The sequence below is a fragment of the Neodiprion lecontei genome, chromosome 5 (assembly GCF_021901455.1).
Source record: "Neodiprion lecontei isolate iyNeoLeco1 chromosome 5, iyNeoLeco1.1, whole genome shotgun sequence".
Classification (NCBI taxonomy): Eukaryota; Metazoa; Arthropoda; class Insecta; order Hymenoptera; family Diprionidae; genus Neodiprion; species Neodiprion lecontei.
In genome coordinates this window covers 25,800,264-25,816,146 of record NC_060264.1, presented here as the reverse complement: position 1 = coordinate 25,816,146, position 15,883 = coordinate 25,800,264, and the positions used below count along the sequence as shown (strand labels likewise).

Genomic DNA, 15,883 nt, shown 5'->3' with positions numbered 1-15,883 from the left:
GGAAAACGGAAACTCTGCAACAGCCAATATTATCATAAAGATATTGTTTATTTTCATGTACGGCATCATCCCCTGCCTGATGTATAACGAAAAATAAAAACATCTGTTTAAGCGTTAACCTGACTCGGTGGTTCTTTTACTATTCACCCTGTTCCGGGCAGCGGACCAATCGTGTGATTTCTCCGATTATGGTCCGAGGGGTTAGAGCGAAAGGAAGGGGGAACGGAGAGTGACAGATGTATGGAACCCGAGACAGATGGAGAGGGACGAAGAAAAGAGAGAGACGATTTCCGTTAACCGCTCGCCAGTTGAAAGTTATTGGACAAACGAATTCAAACCGAAGAAGTCGTTGCTCGATTGCTCGGTGGTGTGGTGAATGCACAGCCGAGAGTTTGTTGTTTCTTGTTTGGCACAGAGCTGGGATATACGGCGCAATAAAAGGCGAATTTTAACACTGTTATAGTTCGATATATAAGCTGCATTTACCATGGCGTTGAGAAGTCGACCGGCCCTTGTGGTAAGCAAAATTATTATTTACTTACTAACTCGTCCGCGCCACGTTATTACATTCTAAATATGAATCCGGCGTGCCAGTGTAACGGCCGTTTTTCATGACGACAGGGGGATTATGATTACGAAAATCTCGTCCCCCCCGACTTCGGATACTAGCGAATTTCATCCGAATCTCAATAACAGTCTAAGATTGCTTCCTCCGACTTTTATCTCACTTTTTCCAGTGGAAAATACGCCAACGGTGTAAAGAAAGTAATAACAAACAAACTCGCCCTTTGATCCCACTTTGAAATTTTTCCAAAATTCAAATAAATTTTGCAATCTCATTTCCCAATACCGAATTTTGATGACTTTAATTGTCTCGCAAAGTGCATGCCCCCGAATTATCAAGCCGATTTCTGACAGGTTTTATTCATTCGTCTTTTCGATAGAATAATTTTTTAAATTCGCAGAATATTGGGAATCAGGAGAATGTCGCAAATGCTAAAGCTAAGGCCCTGGGTCTTGGACATACCAAAAGATCAGCATTGGGTGAGATAGGGAACAAAGTGAACAATTTGCGTGGCACAAGACCAATGTGCAAGGCAGGCATTCAGCATGACTTGCCAAAGAAGACAACAGCGAAACCAGCCACCTTAGAAAGTCTGAAGCTGACGGAAAAGCCACACGTTGAGCTGGCCAAGCAACTCGTTAGAAATGAACCCTCATCCCCACTCGTCAGACCTTCGATTGAACAAACTCCACCGCCTGCACACCAGCAGCAAACACAGCAACCGGATCAGGTTGAAAAGGTGTCGTTTTCCTCAGACCTTTTGATAGAGGACATTGACCAAGACGACAGTGGAAATCCCATACTTGTGTCAATATATAGCAATGATATATATGCACACCTCCGTGACCTTGAGCGGCAAACTCCTGTGGAACGAGAGTTCTTAACTGGGCAACAAGTCACTCCGAAAATGAGAAGTGTTCTTGTCGATTGGCTTGTTGAGGTTCATCAACAGTTCCACCTCACTCAGGAGACGCTCTATCTGACAGTTGCGATACTTGATCGATTCCTTCAGGTTTGATATTTTTTATAGTTGAAAAGTATCTGCTTTTAATTTTTTTAATCTAGAATGATGAGTGAGAGGCTTACTTTAGTTGGAAAATTTTCGTAATTTTGTTATTGTGTGAAACTTTTTGGCATCTATACTGTACAATTAATTTACCTTATTCACAGGCGTACAGGAGTATAGACAGAAAGAGGCTACAGCTGGTGGGTATAACGGCAATGTTCGTTGCAAGTAAATACGAGGAAATGTATTCCCCAGACATAAACGACTTTGTTTATGTAACGGATAATGCCTATTCAAAGCTGGAGGTCCTGCAGATGGAGATGGTGATGTTGCGGACTCTGAAATACTCTTTTGGACGGCCCCTGCCCCTGCAATTCCTGAGAAGATATAGCAAGGCGGGAAAGGTATGATAATTTCATTTGAGAGTAATTTTGTTCAATTCCATTTCAAATACCATATATTCTTCTTTTATAGGCCTTAGCAGTCCATCACACAATGGCTAAATATTTTCTGGAGCAGGGTCTAATCAATTATGACATGTGTCACTACCCGCCCAGTCTCGTTGCAGCTGCAGCGTTGTACCTCTCACTTTTGTAAGTTCATTTTTCAGTTGTATTGTTATATATTTTGCCAAAGTCAATTTGAAATTCGTTCATCCTTTATTCTGGTTTGCATAGCCTGATTGGTAGCGAAGAAGATGCAGAGGAAGGAAAACTCGTCTGGACGCCGACTCTAGTACACTACAGTACGTACAAAGAGGAGCAGGTACTACCAGTTGTCAGAGAAATAGCTTTGTATATCATAAATGTTGAAAAATCAAAGCATCAAGCTGTGAGAAAGAAGTACACCCAGTCAAAGCACATGAAAATAAGTTTGCGTTCAGAGCTAAAATCACCGACGATGTACGACCTGGCGACAACCAAGAGGCAAGACTAGACACGTGGTACTGTGTATAATGTGTGTGAGAAAATTGATAATATAATTTAAAGAAGAATTCTACATTCTTCCTTTAACGCAGGACACGGCGATATTAGTATTTGTCGAGCAACAAAATGTTGCTGAGCGTACGTCATTTCGCCTGTGCGTTATTAGATAGCTCAAAAAAAAGAAACAATTTTCTTTTCAAATGCATTCGCGTTTCGATGAATGGAAAAGACTTCTTTTTAAATATCGATGGAAAGAGTGAATGAGTAATAGCAATGCTAAAATAAAGCGGACACAAGAAAAATAATTCAGAAGCCACAGACATTGATAAATTAAAATTCTTATCGCGATTAAAACAACATTGGTGATTTTTCATGCTCGAACTCTACAATTATTATTATTATTTTTCTTTGTTTTGATTATATATATATATATTATATCAGGTATTATACTATAATATTTTAGTTTTTATTAGTCTGCTATTGTAACGTAATTATCTTTTTATACGCGCACCACAATTATATTTTAATATTTTACGACAGAGAGAAATAAGAAAAACCAATCAACCAATTGGATGTTGATGTTCATGATACTAGCGCATTTTTCTCAAAAACTTGTGACCCCTAATGGTAACACGGATTTTGTGATTATAGCGATATAAGTTAGAAGAAACCATTTAAACAATACCGGTGAGTCTGTTGAAATAGTAGGTAACTAAAGCATGACATTGGAATGATTCCAGGATTTATGAATTGGCGTGATCAAACTATAACGTATCTACAGAGTGACCCAGGATTATCGCCCCATAGGCTATCAATGTATTCCTCGTGAAAATCTGCAACTGAAACATTTTTTATCTTAGTCATCGAAAATTTAACGCCTGAGAATTATAGACTCTTGAAATTTGCCGATCTGGTAGCATCTGATGATTAAATAAGGCTGGCGAAGCGTCATTTGACCATCATGTGCCCGACACCTGTCCTGAACAATCAGATGTTACCAAATTGGCTAATCTCAAACGGCTGTAAGCCGCAAATGACAAATTTCCTGTTAAATGTGAAAAATCTTTCAGTTGCAAATTTTCTTGGGGAACATATTGACAGCCTGTGGGGTGATAATCTTGGGTCAGCCTATATATATGACGTCACGCTTACCTTGTGGATTGTTTCTAATTTTCTAGTAAAAATTACGTATTGGAATTCATTATCCGAACTGAGTCAGGTAATAAAATATTACTATCCACATCATCTAATGCTTATTTTTTTCCTACAAAATGTAATCACTTGTCTGCATGAATATTACTCAAAAATTAAATGATTGGTCGCTTGTCGCACAGTTTGAGGTCAATGAAATATGGAACTCCTTGTACCCTCCGTTGAACTTCTGCGTGTCCAGAGACGTGTCTATATTTGTACATATTATATGTGTGTTATTTTATTTCATTTATTTTTTTATTTTATTTTTTTTTTACTCACAGACTTGAAGCTAGCTATAATAGATAGGTACATACTTGTAACGGGGTTGAATCGAACCGCACAAAAATATAATAATCAGCCACAAAATTATTCTACATTAAGTATTAAATGAAATTAAATTTACTGTATGTTAGAATACGAAAACTGGTCTGTGTCTGGTAGAATAATAAATAAAAACCATACTTGTTTGAAAACTAACTACCCATTCATTACTTTTTCCCGATAAGATAGAATATTTATGTGACCTAAAACTGCATGAAGCGAAGAAAAAAATTTTAAACGTCATCTCACTTCCCGCCATACTCAGATAATTAATACGTTAAAAATATCCTCTAAATATTTTTAAATAAGAACGATTTTATGTACAGACACGGCATGATAGAGGATATAAAAAAAGTTGAGAAACCGATCTATTGATTTCTTTGTTTCCCGACCGTTGAGCGACTAATCACGACTAATCTGTTTATTTTCTTTTACGCAATTTGTTTTTCTCTGCGTTCTAATGACAAGAGGGTGTCAAACTGGGCTGGAACAGTCTATAGCCATCGCGAAGTGATAGCGTTAAAAACTTAAAAATTGTATTAAGAAAAAAAAAAAATGGATTTAAAGGCCGTTGTTATTCCCGGCGAGGCACCGGAATCCGACGACGAATCTGTCGACGTGACAACGGTACGTAACCCTAAAAACCAATCGCGGATTAGGGAAAATAAAAACGAAAATTACTGTTTTGCTTTTTCAGGGACCCGGTTTCCAGCCAAAACGAATTCTCAATCCGTGTGGCACGATTATTCCAGGGGAAGCGCCAGAGTCCGACGATGGTAAACAAAAACTCTGACCTAACCTTTTTCTTCCACAGCGATTAGGTCCGGATCTACGAGGCAATATCGTCTCTCACAGTGGGATGTACGTAATCGGAGTAAAAGCAACTGCAATTGTTGTTAGAGATCAGATCAATAACTGCTTCTTTTTGTCATCATGGCTCTTCGACCGCTCTGGGAGAAAGTTTCTCTTTTTTACTCCTGCAAATATTACTTCATGTTATAAAATTCATTTTTAATTTTTTCTCAATTCTGTGTATCAAAAATTCCTTGTACTCAACTCTGAGAGGCAATATTTTGCACATTCTGGCTTTTCAATGATTGTTATTTCAAGCTCCAGTCGAACACTACAATACAAACTTGGTATTAGGAAGGTATTGAAATATACACCTTTCTGTTTATTCTTTCCTCCTCCTGTAACAAATAACAACTTTAATATTGAACGTGTTGAAAACATCGTAAATATTGATTTAAAAGAAGAATATACTTACCCCAGATGGAACTACCAGCTTAAGTAGCATAAGTGGAGCTGTTGAGGCGATTGTTTGCCCTCCTTATACGGAGGCCAGAGTACATAAATCAAATAGACATACCTACAAGTACAACAGCTTGCTTCACAAGAAACTGAGTAAGTCTTAAAACCATTGTTATCATTATTATGAAACAAAATTTGAAATTAAGAAATACCAAGGAAATAATGAGGCACCCAAAAAATCTGCGTGACTCATTTTTTGAGTTGTCTTTGAAATTTCTGAATATCTCATTCTTATTGTAGTCACAAATTTGTATTCACATAACGATATTCCTGAATTACTGTTGTATGATTAATTGTGTGCGAAATATCTGTATGCTGCAGGGGATTGTCACCAGATGCTGGACAAGGATTTGACTGAGATTTGTGAATCTGTTATTGGTAAAAATATTCAGGAGTTGACATCTGCTAATAGACAACTGCTAAGGAGTGAACTGACACTGCAAGAAGCCGCGAGCCAGCTGAGAGATGCTTCTATTCGTTCAAAGAATGTCGCGAATGCGCTTCTCAATGTTACAGAAGCAAATTTTTTTCATAGTATCAAAATCTGAGCAGTTTCTGCGATGTTTGAATTTAGTGGCGTCGCTAGATGATTGGACAGTAAATAAAATGCTTTATTAATGTTTTGTGCAGCATACACGGTATAATATAGATACACATTCATGTTTTACCCATTAAATATGTCGATTGTACAATACAATGTTTGTTTACTCACTTAAACACGGGTAACTAAGAAATGTTAAATCATTATCAGAGGCTTGATAATTGAGCATTTAAGTTTTATTATTGGCAGTTCTATTTATTCTTATTATTAACTAAGAGCGGTTTATTTTATTTACTTTTATTACTACTATTTCTTTTGAAACTAGTGTTTCCATCTAAAATTATAATTGTATTTAGCATTTTTTATTTTTACCGGTTAAATTATCGTTAGCTAAATATAAGTAATTATCGGTGTATAACGACGTGCTTGCGAAATTTAATTGTTAAATTTATAAGATTCTATCAAATATCACATACATCTAGAGTATGGTATTAACATGTGAAATGTGAAAATTTACGATAATGAAAATTACCTAATTAATCGTAGATTTATAAAAATGCTGTCTAAAAAAGAATTAGATACGAGGCTGCCAAATTCGATTTTTTAAATGCAAGAACGCCCTTATCGGGTCGGATCGATAATAATATACAGTATTGTATATATATGCATACCTATATAATTAAGTTTATTTTTTTTCTTTTCGCATTTACTTTTCTATCAAATGTGTCTTTTTCTGGTATCAAAGGGTACTAAGATCGGTTTATGGATCGAACAGCTAATTTTAGTGGAGCGAAATTTGTGATCTAAATGGGGGATGAAACTTTACTTACCTCTCAATATAATGAAATTCAGTCTTAAACATTTCATAAAACTTGGTATCAACTAAAACCTATCTCTTATAGAAATACAATGTGTAATAAACATTTATAAAAATCATATATAATCCTAATCCTTGGGCCAATATCGATGTGGCTACCTTGCAAGGAAATTATTTTTACGCTCTAGCCTCGGCAGCGGTGGAATGATACTTTACTGGATATTTTGCAAAGGGTCAGTATACTATAGCCGATTAATTCCTAACGCAATTCTATGTAGGGTATGTTTACCTACACGATTGTGTGCAAAGTTGCAATTATTTATTCTCTCCGATAAAAGACGTACGATACCTGTAATGCAGAAGGTATGCCAAATATTATGAGCGTGTATTATAAGCTGTGATCATCCATTAATCATTACGTAGGACATAAAAATTGCCCATCATTCAGTCGGCAGATATCTATACACGTATGAATCACAGAAACTTTACTCCCTTCCTTCTGCCCCATATTCATTGGGTAATTTGACATGGAACTTCGGCTCAATTCCAGATGAAAATCATCGTTTGCTGAATGTGACGTCCCTTGTATATGAGACGTCTTCGAATGCGGTACATGTTTGCCAGTGTGAGGGTGCCGACCCCCCACATGGCCTACGCCCGCTCCATCTCTCCTCCGCTTGCATACATCTGCAATAGTGCCATTGATTCCTGCGCCTGTCGTTTCTCGGCTAAAAATCTTCCTGACGCCTCCTTCAGTTGCTCCAGGAATATCCTGCAGAAATTTTTTTCAAACACTCAACAGACTGCCCACATAATCACCCAACATGTTCTCTCTTCCCAAAAACTTCACCCATCCCTCACCTGTCAGGCACAATGTCTGCTAGACTTTCCGGATCCATATCACTTAGCAGTTCCAAGTCGTTTCCACCTAATAGCGAAATGTGGGTTGGATCTCCACGCAGTGAGGAGACCAGCGGCTTGATCTGTGCCCCATTCCCACGTTCCCTCCTTCTTGATGTTCCTTCTTTTCCACTATCCGTATCATCCAGCAGAACATAGCGTGATGTACTAGCTGAGCTTCCAGCAGCTGACCATCTTTGATGGCCACACAGGACCATCAAGCTTGTATTTCTCTCAAGCGTAGCAAAGTATTCTTCGTCGTCTACCTCGGTACCTGCGCAATTCACACTTCATTAAGGTTGTCAATCACCAGATAATCGATATTTACAATCTAAAATAACAATACTTACCATCCTGTTCCAAAACAATGGTCAGGTGCTCTTCTTGTGGCAAGTCAAATCGGTTTCTAGCTATGGCAGTGAGTTCTTTTAGTGACGAGGCTGTAATGCCCTTGCGTCTTTCTCTCGCATGATCAATTATCTTATACGGGGAAGCTGTTGCTTGTACTGCCCCTGCAGTGTCTGACATCCTGAAATTAGATTGGCGTTGTATAAATGTCATGAAAATAAAATGTTCTGATAAGCCATAAGAATTCACACAGAGTTTCTTTCATTGCTTAGTCTTATTGGAAGTATAGTATAATAATTTCTTGATATATATTTGTAATGAAAAATTCAAGAATCTAGAAAGCTGTTTGGATAAAATTATATCATTGAAAAACGTGTTTGGAACATATCCTTTCAATATATCCTTATTCAAAGTGGCTCTCAATCGTTTTTTCACAAAGTGTTTAATGTTGATAGATAGATTGGGTCTTATAATGGTTTTCCTTACCTTGTTTTATTTATATCACCAGAGATATGATATCAATATTAAAATTACCAAAGTGATTGTTTAGAACACAGTCGAATTATGGGTCTTTCACGTTCAACTTTTTACTCGATAATCACTTGGGTGAAATCACAGTGATAAACTGTAAATATATGTAAGGATAATATGACACTATTAGGCAATGAAACTTTCTCAATTAATTTTGAGCAAACTTCTGTTTAACAGGGTATTTTAATAGGATGACAATACGCAATTTGGTGAGCACTGTATGAATACTGAATGTAGGCAAAAGAGGGTGGAATCCGAATGCAATCTCTTAAGCTGTTCGCTGGCTATGGTGGTTGTCAGTGGTGTGGCAATTCAATATGATTATATCACTACTGTACAGACGTAGAGTAAAAAAGAAAGTATCATTTGTTGGCCACTGAACCGACTTTGCACCAACTGAACACTGGGTCAATGGTGTAACCACCCTTCCTATTTATACACTCAGTACTCTCTGTATATACATAGAATAACCAGACAGGCAACTCCTCCCTTTACCAACATGGCACCCAGACTGAAATCAATAATAGTGACCTCAGATCTGCAAGTGCATGGTGGAGGATCTCCTTTTTTCTTTTCTTTTTTAAACGCTGTTTTGCTCTCCACTTTCGTTTCAGATGTATTATACATTTTTTCAATTTTGAACTTCATAGGTGGGACACTTTGGCTTCAAGATTGAGGATAATCATAAGTTTTTGTGAATAGCAAATATGAAGTTTGATTAGTTGATGGGATTTCTACGTCAATGCATTTACTATTGGAGCAGAGTCCAATTTTAATAGAATTAAATGATTCACCTATATCTACATGTATTTTGAGGAATATAAAAAACATGCTGAGGCATACTCGGGCCTTGGGTACCTACATCGCTGCAGGGGATAAATTTAGCCGAATGAGACTAGACAGCGTATCAAGTTTAAAGTTAGCCTGGGCTTAGTCCAGTTCAGGCATCTAGGTGAGCTCTGGCTAGCGTTTAGTAAACTAGTTCAATTATTAAGTATCCATATTGAAATTAAATAAGGGTGTGATGCCACAAACTTTGAATAAACCACCCGAGGACAGCCAGGCGTGGGAGTTGTTAGAACGATGTCTTTTGCCATTCGTATTCTCACACGCGGTTGCAGTTATCGTTGCCACGATTCTCAACACTTTCGGTATTTCGCAGATATCTAGTTTTGTACTGTTTCTTCTATTTCTCAGCGTATCTCTCGGCTCTACTTTATTCTATCACAATCTAAAGGTAAACTATCACACTTGCCTAACAAAGAGAAATAAAGTCAATTATTCAAAGTGAAATATCCGCAAGTTTAACGATTGAGGCCATAATAGCGACATCGCTACGTATTACTAAATACAGTGATGAAGAAAATTATTATCATAGGTAACTGCGGCTGGAAAGGCAATATTGATAACAGGATGTGACTCCAGGGTAGGAAATGCTTTGGCGAAGCAGCTGGACGACTTGGTATATAAAAATAAAAACCTACAAAATATCGATATGCACAATCATTACAATGATAACTCGATAATAATATGTCCATTGTTAAATATCTTTCAAGGGGTTCACAGTTTTTGCGACTTTTTCAAACAAGAACGAGAACAATGAGATAGCGTGCAAACTAAAAGATCAATGCTCAGGAAGACTGCGTGTTCTGCAACTGGATGTAACAAGCGAGCGTGATATCCATTCAACTTTCCTCTACGTCAATGAGCACTTGCCCGACGGAGCTCCAGGTAAATAGACCAGCCAGAGTTACGTTACTTAGTCTGAAAAAGTCAAATCAAGCATTCCAATTTAATTATAGGTTTGTGGGGTTTGGTACATGCTGACGCCTGGGTGGCGCTAGGAGAATGTGAGTGGATTCCATCTTCGGTGCTAAAGCGTAGCGTGGAAGTTAACTTCATTGGAGTATCGAGACTGACGCAGGTAAAAACATTTGTACAACAAGTTTGCTAAACTATGACACTTGCATATTATTATTTTTATCGTGCAATAGGTATTCCTTCCACTAGTGAGACGCTCTAAGGGACGCGTTATACTTGTAGGAAGCCTTTTCGCAAGAATCCCAAGCCCAGTGCGAGGGATACATTGTGCAGTAAAGGTAAGAAGACCGGAGGTGACAAACTCGGTTGTGCATAATGAATTGCAATAGGTTTTTAAAATTATTACTCTGAACACCGGCTACTTTGATAAGGAAGCGCAAATTTGAAATCAGGATAAAACTGTACGCTATCTGACTAATGGAAATTCATAGTATTTTTTATTTTGGTTTGTGAATCTGTAAAGGCGCTAGTTTCTGTATGTGTTCCGAGGTCTCTAAAGCAGCTCAACCCCTTGCTATGCTTTTTTTTATTTCATGTACGTTATTCATTGAGAATAGTTTTAGTACATATTTTATGACAATATGATTGAAGCACAATACTTGAATTTTTCCCAAATATTTTATGTAATCTGCGCAAGAGTATATCGTGGGGAACTGAAAATCAACTGATTTTGTTTATAGACCGTATATTTTCTCCGAAAAAAAAACTGTACTACTGCACGTAGGTCCCTAAAATATGCAAAAAACTTACAGGCAGCGGTAGAGGCATGGGGAAATTGCTTACGTTTGGAAATGCGGAGATGGGGTGTGGATGTTGTTATAGTTGAGACCGGGGAATATGTGTCGGGCAGTGCCTGGCTGAAAGACAATGCCTCTCTGCTGGAGCAGGCAAGAGATATGTGGACACAGCTCGACCCCCAAACACGGCGTGAGTATGGTCAAGAATTATTCCAAAAGGAGATGATTGCCTTAGAGAGATACACGCTTGGTCCGGAGGCGGATCTGACTCAAACTACCAGAGCTTTGACCGACGCTACAGTGAGAACGTTCCCATTGAGGCGATACATGCCTGTGTCTCGTGGAGAGAGAATAAGAGCGCTACTAAGTGATCACCTGCCAAAACCTATATACGACATACTATACACGGATTGAATGGTTCGTAAATCAATTGCAGATCTGTTCCTTTAGTTTGTTGCTCATTTCTCCTATTTAATCGAAGAGAAAAAGAAATTTATGATATTCTGGCAGTCAATGAAATCCCTTGAAATGATTACTGTATATATATTGACTTGATGTATTTTCATAGTTGATCGTTCGAACACATTTCAAGGCTTTATAAATAAATGGGCGTACCATCAAGGCATACGATTTATTGTCCCCCTCCCACGCTCGAAAAAACCGTCTGCGCAATAAATATCGTATCTCCTCCACCCGCAGTCTACACTCAGTTTTTTTGGTGAGGACGTTGTGCTCAGTTTTTGCGCTCTTGGCTAGAATGACAGGAATGACAGGTTCGTTTCAAGATCAGTTCTCGGTCAAAGAGATTCTCGGCCTCTCCGCAGATGGCGTTATTTTTAAAACAGCGTAGATGATCCCCGTCGCTGAATGAAGATGTATGAAGACTGGTAGCTCAGCGTTATTTTTCGAAATGATTTACCGGATCTGAGCGGGTTTGGGGGTAAATTCTACGACTCTGCCACTTACCGACTCGTCTTGTGGGATCCCAATGTTGAATAAAATTGGTATTGCAGAATACTGCAATTTTCGGCATTCTTTAAGGATACTGACGAACTGTGATGCAATCAAGGCACACTGCATTGCGGGTAACGAAGGGTTCTGTCTTATCCATTATTCGTCGAATTCGGAGGGTGAGTTAACGTGAGTCATAACCTCACCTCGTCGATCGACGTACGCATTTCAATGTAAATCCATCAGTTTTTGAATTTATATTACAATGATCGAGTCGTGTACAAAAAAGCGGATGCTCATAGCCGTCACTTTTTTAGGAGGGTCTGTTCTCATTTCTATCAATAACACTTATCAGCTTGAAAATTCATACCCACGTTTTCAGTTGCTGTAAACCACTAGCGATAATAACCTAAGAGTGGATTTTCTCTTTTAATATTAGTTCAGTATCAGTACCCTGATTAACGATATTTTCAAAATTGTTATCGTTCGCATTGTTGACCAATAAAAATGTGTCATCATTTTTGCGCAAAGCTATGTAGCGTGATCCCCATTTTTTGCTTATATATACATGTATATAACCATACTGTAACTTTTGCAAGAGATGTGTTGTACTTACAAAAAAACATTTCTTCCAGGTTGACGATACTCGTCTTGATTATTGAAAGCAATTGGACAGACACGGACAGCAGCAAGGCATTTGTAGAGTCTGTCGAAAAGAATTCGAGCTGTTATCTCAATGAAGAATTTGATGTGATATTAGAGTGTCATCCGTGTACAGCTTTCGAAATAGCGAGCGAAAGCATCGGCGTCTGCATTCATACAAGCAACAAGGAAGTGTTGAAATGTCGCAAGAGTGGTATAACTGTAACCAGAAGGTAAGGATTGTTATTATGATTGTTTTCATGATTTGTGATAACTCCACATTTTACTTGAACTGGTTCATTTATCTTTTTACATTTTGTACTCTTTTCAGTTGTGATAAAGTTGCTTGGCTGGAGGAGCGCAGTTTCTGGAGATTTGAAGGCCTTATGTTTGGTCTCGCTGTCTTATCTTGCATCAGCGTCTACTGGAGGGAGAACATCTTGCGGCAAAGAATAGTCAGAAAAGTGGCTAGACAACTCAGAGCTAGTGTGTAGATTGGCGGTACCGACCAGCTCAGGTTCTGAAAAAAATATAAAATTCACATAGTATAATTTGAACTGCATTTCTGTAGCATTCAGACTTTCAAGAGTTGTGACACTATCGTACACGATATAAAAAAAAAGGACTATGGAAACCAACCAGCTTTTCCTGGAGGTTCATTCCATTGCAGATTTGTGCCTCGCCCCGATAGAGACCATAATAACATTGTTCACGATAAAATACTGTGATTCTCGCGTATCGATTAACTTGGTTGTAACAAAAAAAACACGCAATGAGGAACGGTCTAATTTTATTGATCTGTCCGGGTTTACTTACACAGTTATGGAAGTAGACAAATTACCACGATATGCGAGTACGTGCGACCTTCCAAACGTAATAGTTAACGAGACGACATGTGTGGCTGGGCTCTGCGCGACCCTACGTCAAATAGTAAAAAGTAGGTGTTTTGAAACGCCATTGCACTACAGCAAAGCCTTACTAGGATTTAAGGATGCATGTTTGCTGGCCTGCTCGGAGTCGAGTATCTGGACAAAGTTTTGCGAGGTGGATTTAATCTCGACCCTGAAATCTATCCATGGTCAAACTTCAAGTAGCGATACGAATGAGATTCCTGAAAGCATCGCAAGATTTGAATGTCATATGTCGCAGCCAGTGAGATTGCACAATTTGTACAAGTATACAATGTCGAAAAAATTTTCCATCAATGGCACTATGACGGGTAACAGGGATAAAATACCAGAACACATTTATGCGGAGGGATCTCAAATCACATTGGCGGATATCATAATATTTGTCTGCATCCACACATTTTTTACACTCCACGCATTGAGATGTGAATTGTTAGAACTCATACCACTGACAGCAAAGTGGTACACGAGGATGCTTTCGAGTGAAATGATATCTGAAAGTTTGAGATGTTTAAGACACTTGGAATCTCCGAGCTTTGAGAACCGGGTTACCAGCTATGTTCTTCCCGACGTTGAAAACCATAGCCTGTATAAGAGCGATCCAAAGCGATACAAGCCTCGTAATCGCATTTACACAAAGCAAGTTGACATAGATGATTCATTTGCATTAATCAGTGAGCTAGGCATCAGCATCGAGCTTGCATCGGAACCGTTTGGATCGGAAATGACATTGAACTGGGATGAAATCCCGTTTGAAGCAACGCCAGAGGGAGGTGCATTGCCCGAAACGAGACTGAAGCGTAAGTTTGAGCAGTTAGAAAATTTGTGCAGGCCTGTAATGGCATTGGCAAAAATAGGGGATGTAGTCGTCGACTTCTGCTCTGGCGGAGGACATCTGGGGATATTGATAGCCTACTTGATGCCCAACTGCGAAGTAGTTTTGCTAGAAAATAAAGAGGAGAGTTTAAACAGAGCCAAGAAAAGGGTGGAGAAACTTCAGTTAACAAATGTTAGATTTTATCAATGTAATCTGGACTATTACAAGGGACACTTTGACATTGGTGTATCTCTCCATGCCTGCGGAGTGGCGACGGACCTGGTTATCGAACACTGCGTAAGCAGGAATGCGATCTTTGTCTGCTGTCCCTGCTGTTACGGCAGCGTACACGATTGCCATCATATAAAGTACCCAAGGAGCAATTTATTTAAGAGTAAAATTGATCCAAGGAGTTATCTGGTCTTGGGACATTCGGCAGACCAAACTCACGATGAAAATAATGCTAAAACAGATCAGGGATATAAGTGCATGTCAATCATTGACACAGATCGAAAATTACATGCCGAACAGTTCAACTATATCGTTCACCTTGCTAAACTCGTCCCGGAAAATTGTACACCAAAAAATCACCTATTAGTTGGAATCCCTGAAATAAAATCTTAGTAACTATCGACTTTTGTAACATATTTTCATATTTATATAAGTATTAAAATAAAATGGTATATTTTACCTTCCATACAATACGGTGTATTTTTTATGGCTTGCCTTAGCAAGATTAGCTTGTGTTTTAACTAAAATGTATATTGCGTGATTCTATTGTACAAATAATATGTAGACCGATATATTTATTAAAACTGAAATCTCGATATTAAACATGATAAATACACGAGTATTTTTAAATTACACTATGAATTGTCAGTATGCTGTTGACACTCCTCTACGTTATCGATTTTTTTACTGCTGCAAACATTCATCTAAATACTTGATAATACAATAATGAATAATAGTAATAATAATAACCACCAAACGTTGATGAAAATATGGTGAAGAAATCACGATACATATTCTTTTTTTTTTTAATACCTAAACACGTATGTATGTGAAAAACAATCAGTAGGAATAACTAATTCATTATTTTATCGCTGTTCAAAATTTTTTATAAATTCAATTATTATACTTTCCTCAATTATCACATCAATATAAGTTCATATTCCACATTTGTCTGCGTTTATATATTTTATCTTTGAATTTCTCTTTACTGTCTCACAATGTGCAAACTCATTCGACGTATTCGTGCACATATGTATGCTTAATTCTGTACAATAGTTATTTCTTATAAAAATACGTTTGAACAGCGACGAAAAGAACAACTTTTGCCGTGTTGAACTGAAATGTTTTATTTCTTTTTCCGCTTTATTTAAAATTAAGTCAAAAAGATGACTAAATAAATTAAATCGTTGACGTTGATATTTCATACATATTATAATATTAATTCAATTCAATATCCTATACTATTTTCACTATGTAGTTTTTTTTTCTTTTTTTTTTTAAGTGGTTTTTAACCATTTTCTTTTCCATCTTTATTT

At 37.8% G+C, this 15,883-nt stretch overlaps 6 protein-coding genes and 1 long non-coding RNA gene across 15 annotated transcripts; 5 read left to right on the top strand and 2 right to left on the bottom strand.

Annotated features, from left to right (window-relative positions):
* The first annotated feature begins 293 nt into the window (after window positions 1–293).
* LOC107218023 (G2/mitotic-specific cyclin-B) lies at window positions 294–3,896 on the top strand. 2 transcript variants are annotated; one of them, XM_015655765.2, is made up of 5 exons: window positions 294–517; window positions 966–1,577; window positions 1,736–1,975; window positions 2,046–2,164; window positions 2,249–3,896. In XM_015655765.2, exons 1-5 carry the CDS (start codon window positions 488–490, stop codon window positions 2,505–2,507), a joined length of 1,260 nt encoding a protein of 419 aa, XP_015511251.2. In that variant the 5' UTR covers window positions 294–487; the 3' UTR covers window positions 2,508–3,896. The 2 variants fall into 2 exon arrangements, with proteins under 2 accessions (XP_015511251.2, XP_046598379.1); XM_046742423.1 differs by lacking the exon at window positions 294–517 and adding an exon at window positions 685–765.
* LOC124294852 lies at window positions 3,869–5,197 on the bottom strand. Its single transcript, XR_006904799.1, has 2 exons — window positions 5,070–5,197; window positions 3,869–4,989 (listed from the first exon to the last, which is right to left on the bottom strand). It is a non-coding gene; the product is annotated as an uncharacterized LOC124294852 (long non-coding RNA).
* On the top strand, window positions 4,310–6,376 carry LOC107218007. Of its 2 annotated transcripts, XM_015655739.2 has the most exons (4): window positions 4,310–4,639; window positions 4,710–4,788; window positions 5,285–5,416; window positions 5,645–6,376. In XM_015655739.2, exons 1-4 carry the CDS (start codon window positions 4,568–4,570, stop codon window positions 5,869–5,871), a joined length of 510 nt encoding a protein of 169 aa, XP_015511225.2. In that variant the 5' UTR covers window positions 4,310–4,567; the 3' UTR covers window positions 5,872–6,376. The 2 variants fall into 2 exon arrangements, with proteins under 2 accessions (XP_015511225.2, XP_046598390.1); XM_046742434.1 differs by lacking the exons at window positions 4,310–4,639; window positions 4,710–4,788 and adding an exon at window positions 4,988–5,162 and having other exon boundaries at window positions 5,266–5,416.
* A 191-nt stretch (window positions 6,377–6,567) lies between these two features.
* Window positions 6,568–12,689, bottom strand: LOC107218015 (DNA fragmentation factor subunit alpha). Of its 6 annotated transcripts, none has more exons than XM_046742429.1 (5): window positions 11,634–11,871; window positions 8,416–8,554; window positions 7,932–8,110; window positions 7,543–7,855; window positions 6,568–7,453 (listed from the first exon to the last, which is right to left on the bottom strand). In XM_046742429.1, the coding sequence occupies exons 3-5, from the start codon at window positions 8,107–8,109 to the stop codon at window positions 7,333–7,335; spliced, it is 612 nt and encodes a 203-aa protein (XP_046598385.1). In that variant the 5' UTR covers window position 8,110; window positions 8,416–8,554; window positions 11,634–11,871; the 3' UTR covers window positions 6,568–7,332. The 6 variants fall into 6 exon arrangements, with proteins under 6 accessions (XP_046598385.1, XP_046598387.1, XP_046598388.1 ...); XM_046742431.1 differs by having other exon boundaries at window positions 11,647–11,871; XM_046742432.1 differs by lacking the exons at window positions 8,416–8,554; window positions 11,634–11,871 and adding an exon at window positions 12,586–12,689.
* On the top strand, window positions 9,395–11,639 carry LOC107218014 (D-beta-hydroxybutyrate dehydrogenase, mitochondrial). The gene is made up of 6 exons (XM_015655748.2): window positions 9,395–9,697; window positions 9,839–9,922; window positions 10,017–10,191; window positions 10,263–10,384; window positions 10,455–10,559; window positions 11,034–11,639. The coding sequence occupies exons 1-6, from the start codon at window positions 9,485–9,487 to the stop codon at window positions 11,430–11,432; spliced, it is 1,098 nt and encodes a 365-aa protein (XP_015511234.2). The 5' UTR covers window positions 9,395–9,484; the 3' UTR covers window positions 11,433–11,639.
* On the top strand, window positions 12,143–13,127 carry LOC107218019 (protein JTB). Of its 2 annotated transcripts, none has more exons than XM_046742435.1 (3): window positions 12,143–12,202; window positions 12,605–12,844; window positions 12,943–13,127. In XM_046742435.1, coding segments are annotated over exons 1-3 (405 nt in total). In that variant the 5' UTR covers window positions 12,143–12,200; the 3' UTR covers window positions 13,106–13,127. The 2 variants fall into 2 exon arrangements, with proteins under 2 accessions (XP_046598391.1, XP_015511244.1); XM_015655758.2 differs by having other exon boundaries at window positions 12,149–12,290.
* Window positions 13,128–13,238: 111 nt separating this feature from the next.
* LOC107218018 (glutathione S-transferase C-terminal domain-containing protein homolog) lies at window positions 13,239–15,630 on the top strand. The gene has a single exon (XM_015655757.2). It carries the CDS (start codon window positions 13,239–13,241, stop codon window positions 14,958–14,960), a length of 1,722 nt encoding a protein of 573 aa, XP_015511243.1. The 3' UTR covers window positions 14,961–15,630.
* Window positions 15,631–15,883: the final 253 nt, after the last annotated feature.

Bases quoted from the DNA above. Each gene is read 5' to 3' on its own strand.
- LOC107218023 (XM_015655765.2), top strand. From the start codon at position 488: ATGGCGTTGAGAAGTCGACCGGCCCTTGTG. The intron at 518-965 runs GTAAGCAAAATT...TTAAATTCGCAG, and splicing joins GAAGTCGACCGGCCCTTGTG to AATATTGGGAATCAGGAGAA. The intron at 2,165-2,248 runs GTAAGTTCATTT...TGGTTTGCATAG, and splicing joins GCGTTGTACCTCTCACTTTT to CCTGATTGGTAGCGAAGAAG.
- LOC107218007 (XM_015655739.2), top strand. From the start codon at position 4,568: ATGGATTTAAAGGCCGTTGTTATTCCCGGCGAGGCACCGGAATCCGAC. The intron at 4,789-5,284 runs GTAAACAAAAAC...TACTTACCCCAG, and splicing joins AGCGCCAGAGTCCGACGATG to ATGGAACTACCAGCTTAAGT. The intron at 5,417-5,644 runs GTAAGTCTTAAA...TGTATGCTGCAG, and splicing joins CTTGCTTCACAAGAAACTGA to GGGATTGTCACCAGATGCTG.
- LOC107218015 (XM_046742432.1), bottom strand. From the start codon at position 8,109: ATGTCAGACACTGCAGGGGCAGTACAAGCAACAGCTTCCCCGTATAAG. The intron at 7,856-7,931 runs GTAAGTATTGTT...TGAATTGCGCAG, and splicing joins CATTGTTTTGGAACAGGATG to GTACCGAGGTAGACGACGAA. The intron at 7,454-7,542 runs GTGAGGGATGGG...AAATTTCTGCAG, and splicing joins GCAGACATTGTGCCTGACAG to GATATTCCTGGAGCAACTGA.
- LOC107218014 (XM_015655748.2), top strand. From the start codon at position 9,485: ATGCCACAAACTTTGAATAAACCACCCGAGGACAGCCAGGCGTGGGAG. The intron at 9,923-10,016 runs GTATATAAAAAT...ATATCTTTCAAG, and splicing joins CGAAGCAGCTGGACGACTTG to GGGTTCACAGTTTTTGCGAC. The intron at 10,192-10,262 runs GTAAATAGACCA...ATTTAATTATAG, and splicing joins CTTGCCCGACGGAGCTCCAG to GTTTGTGGGGTTTGGTACAT.
- LOC107218019 (XM_015655758.2), top strand. From the start codon at position 12,235: ATGATCGAGTCGTGTACAAAAAAGCGGATGCTCATAGCCGTCACTTTT. The intron at 12,291-12,604 runs GTCTGTTCTCAT...CATTTCTTCCAG, and splicing joins GCCGTCACTTTTTTAGGAGG to GTTGACGATACTCGTCTTGA. The intron at 12,845-12,942 runs GTAAGGATTGTT...TACTCTTTTCAG, and splicing joins GGTATAACTGTAACCAGAAG to TTGTGATAAAGTTGCTTGGC.
- LOC107218018 (XM_015655757.2), top strand. From the start codon at position 13,239: ATGGAAACCAACCAGCTTTTCCTGGAGGTTCATTCCATTGCAGATTTG.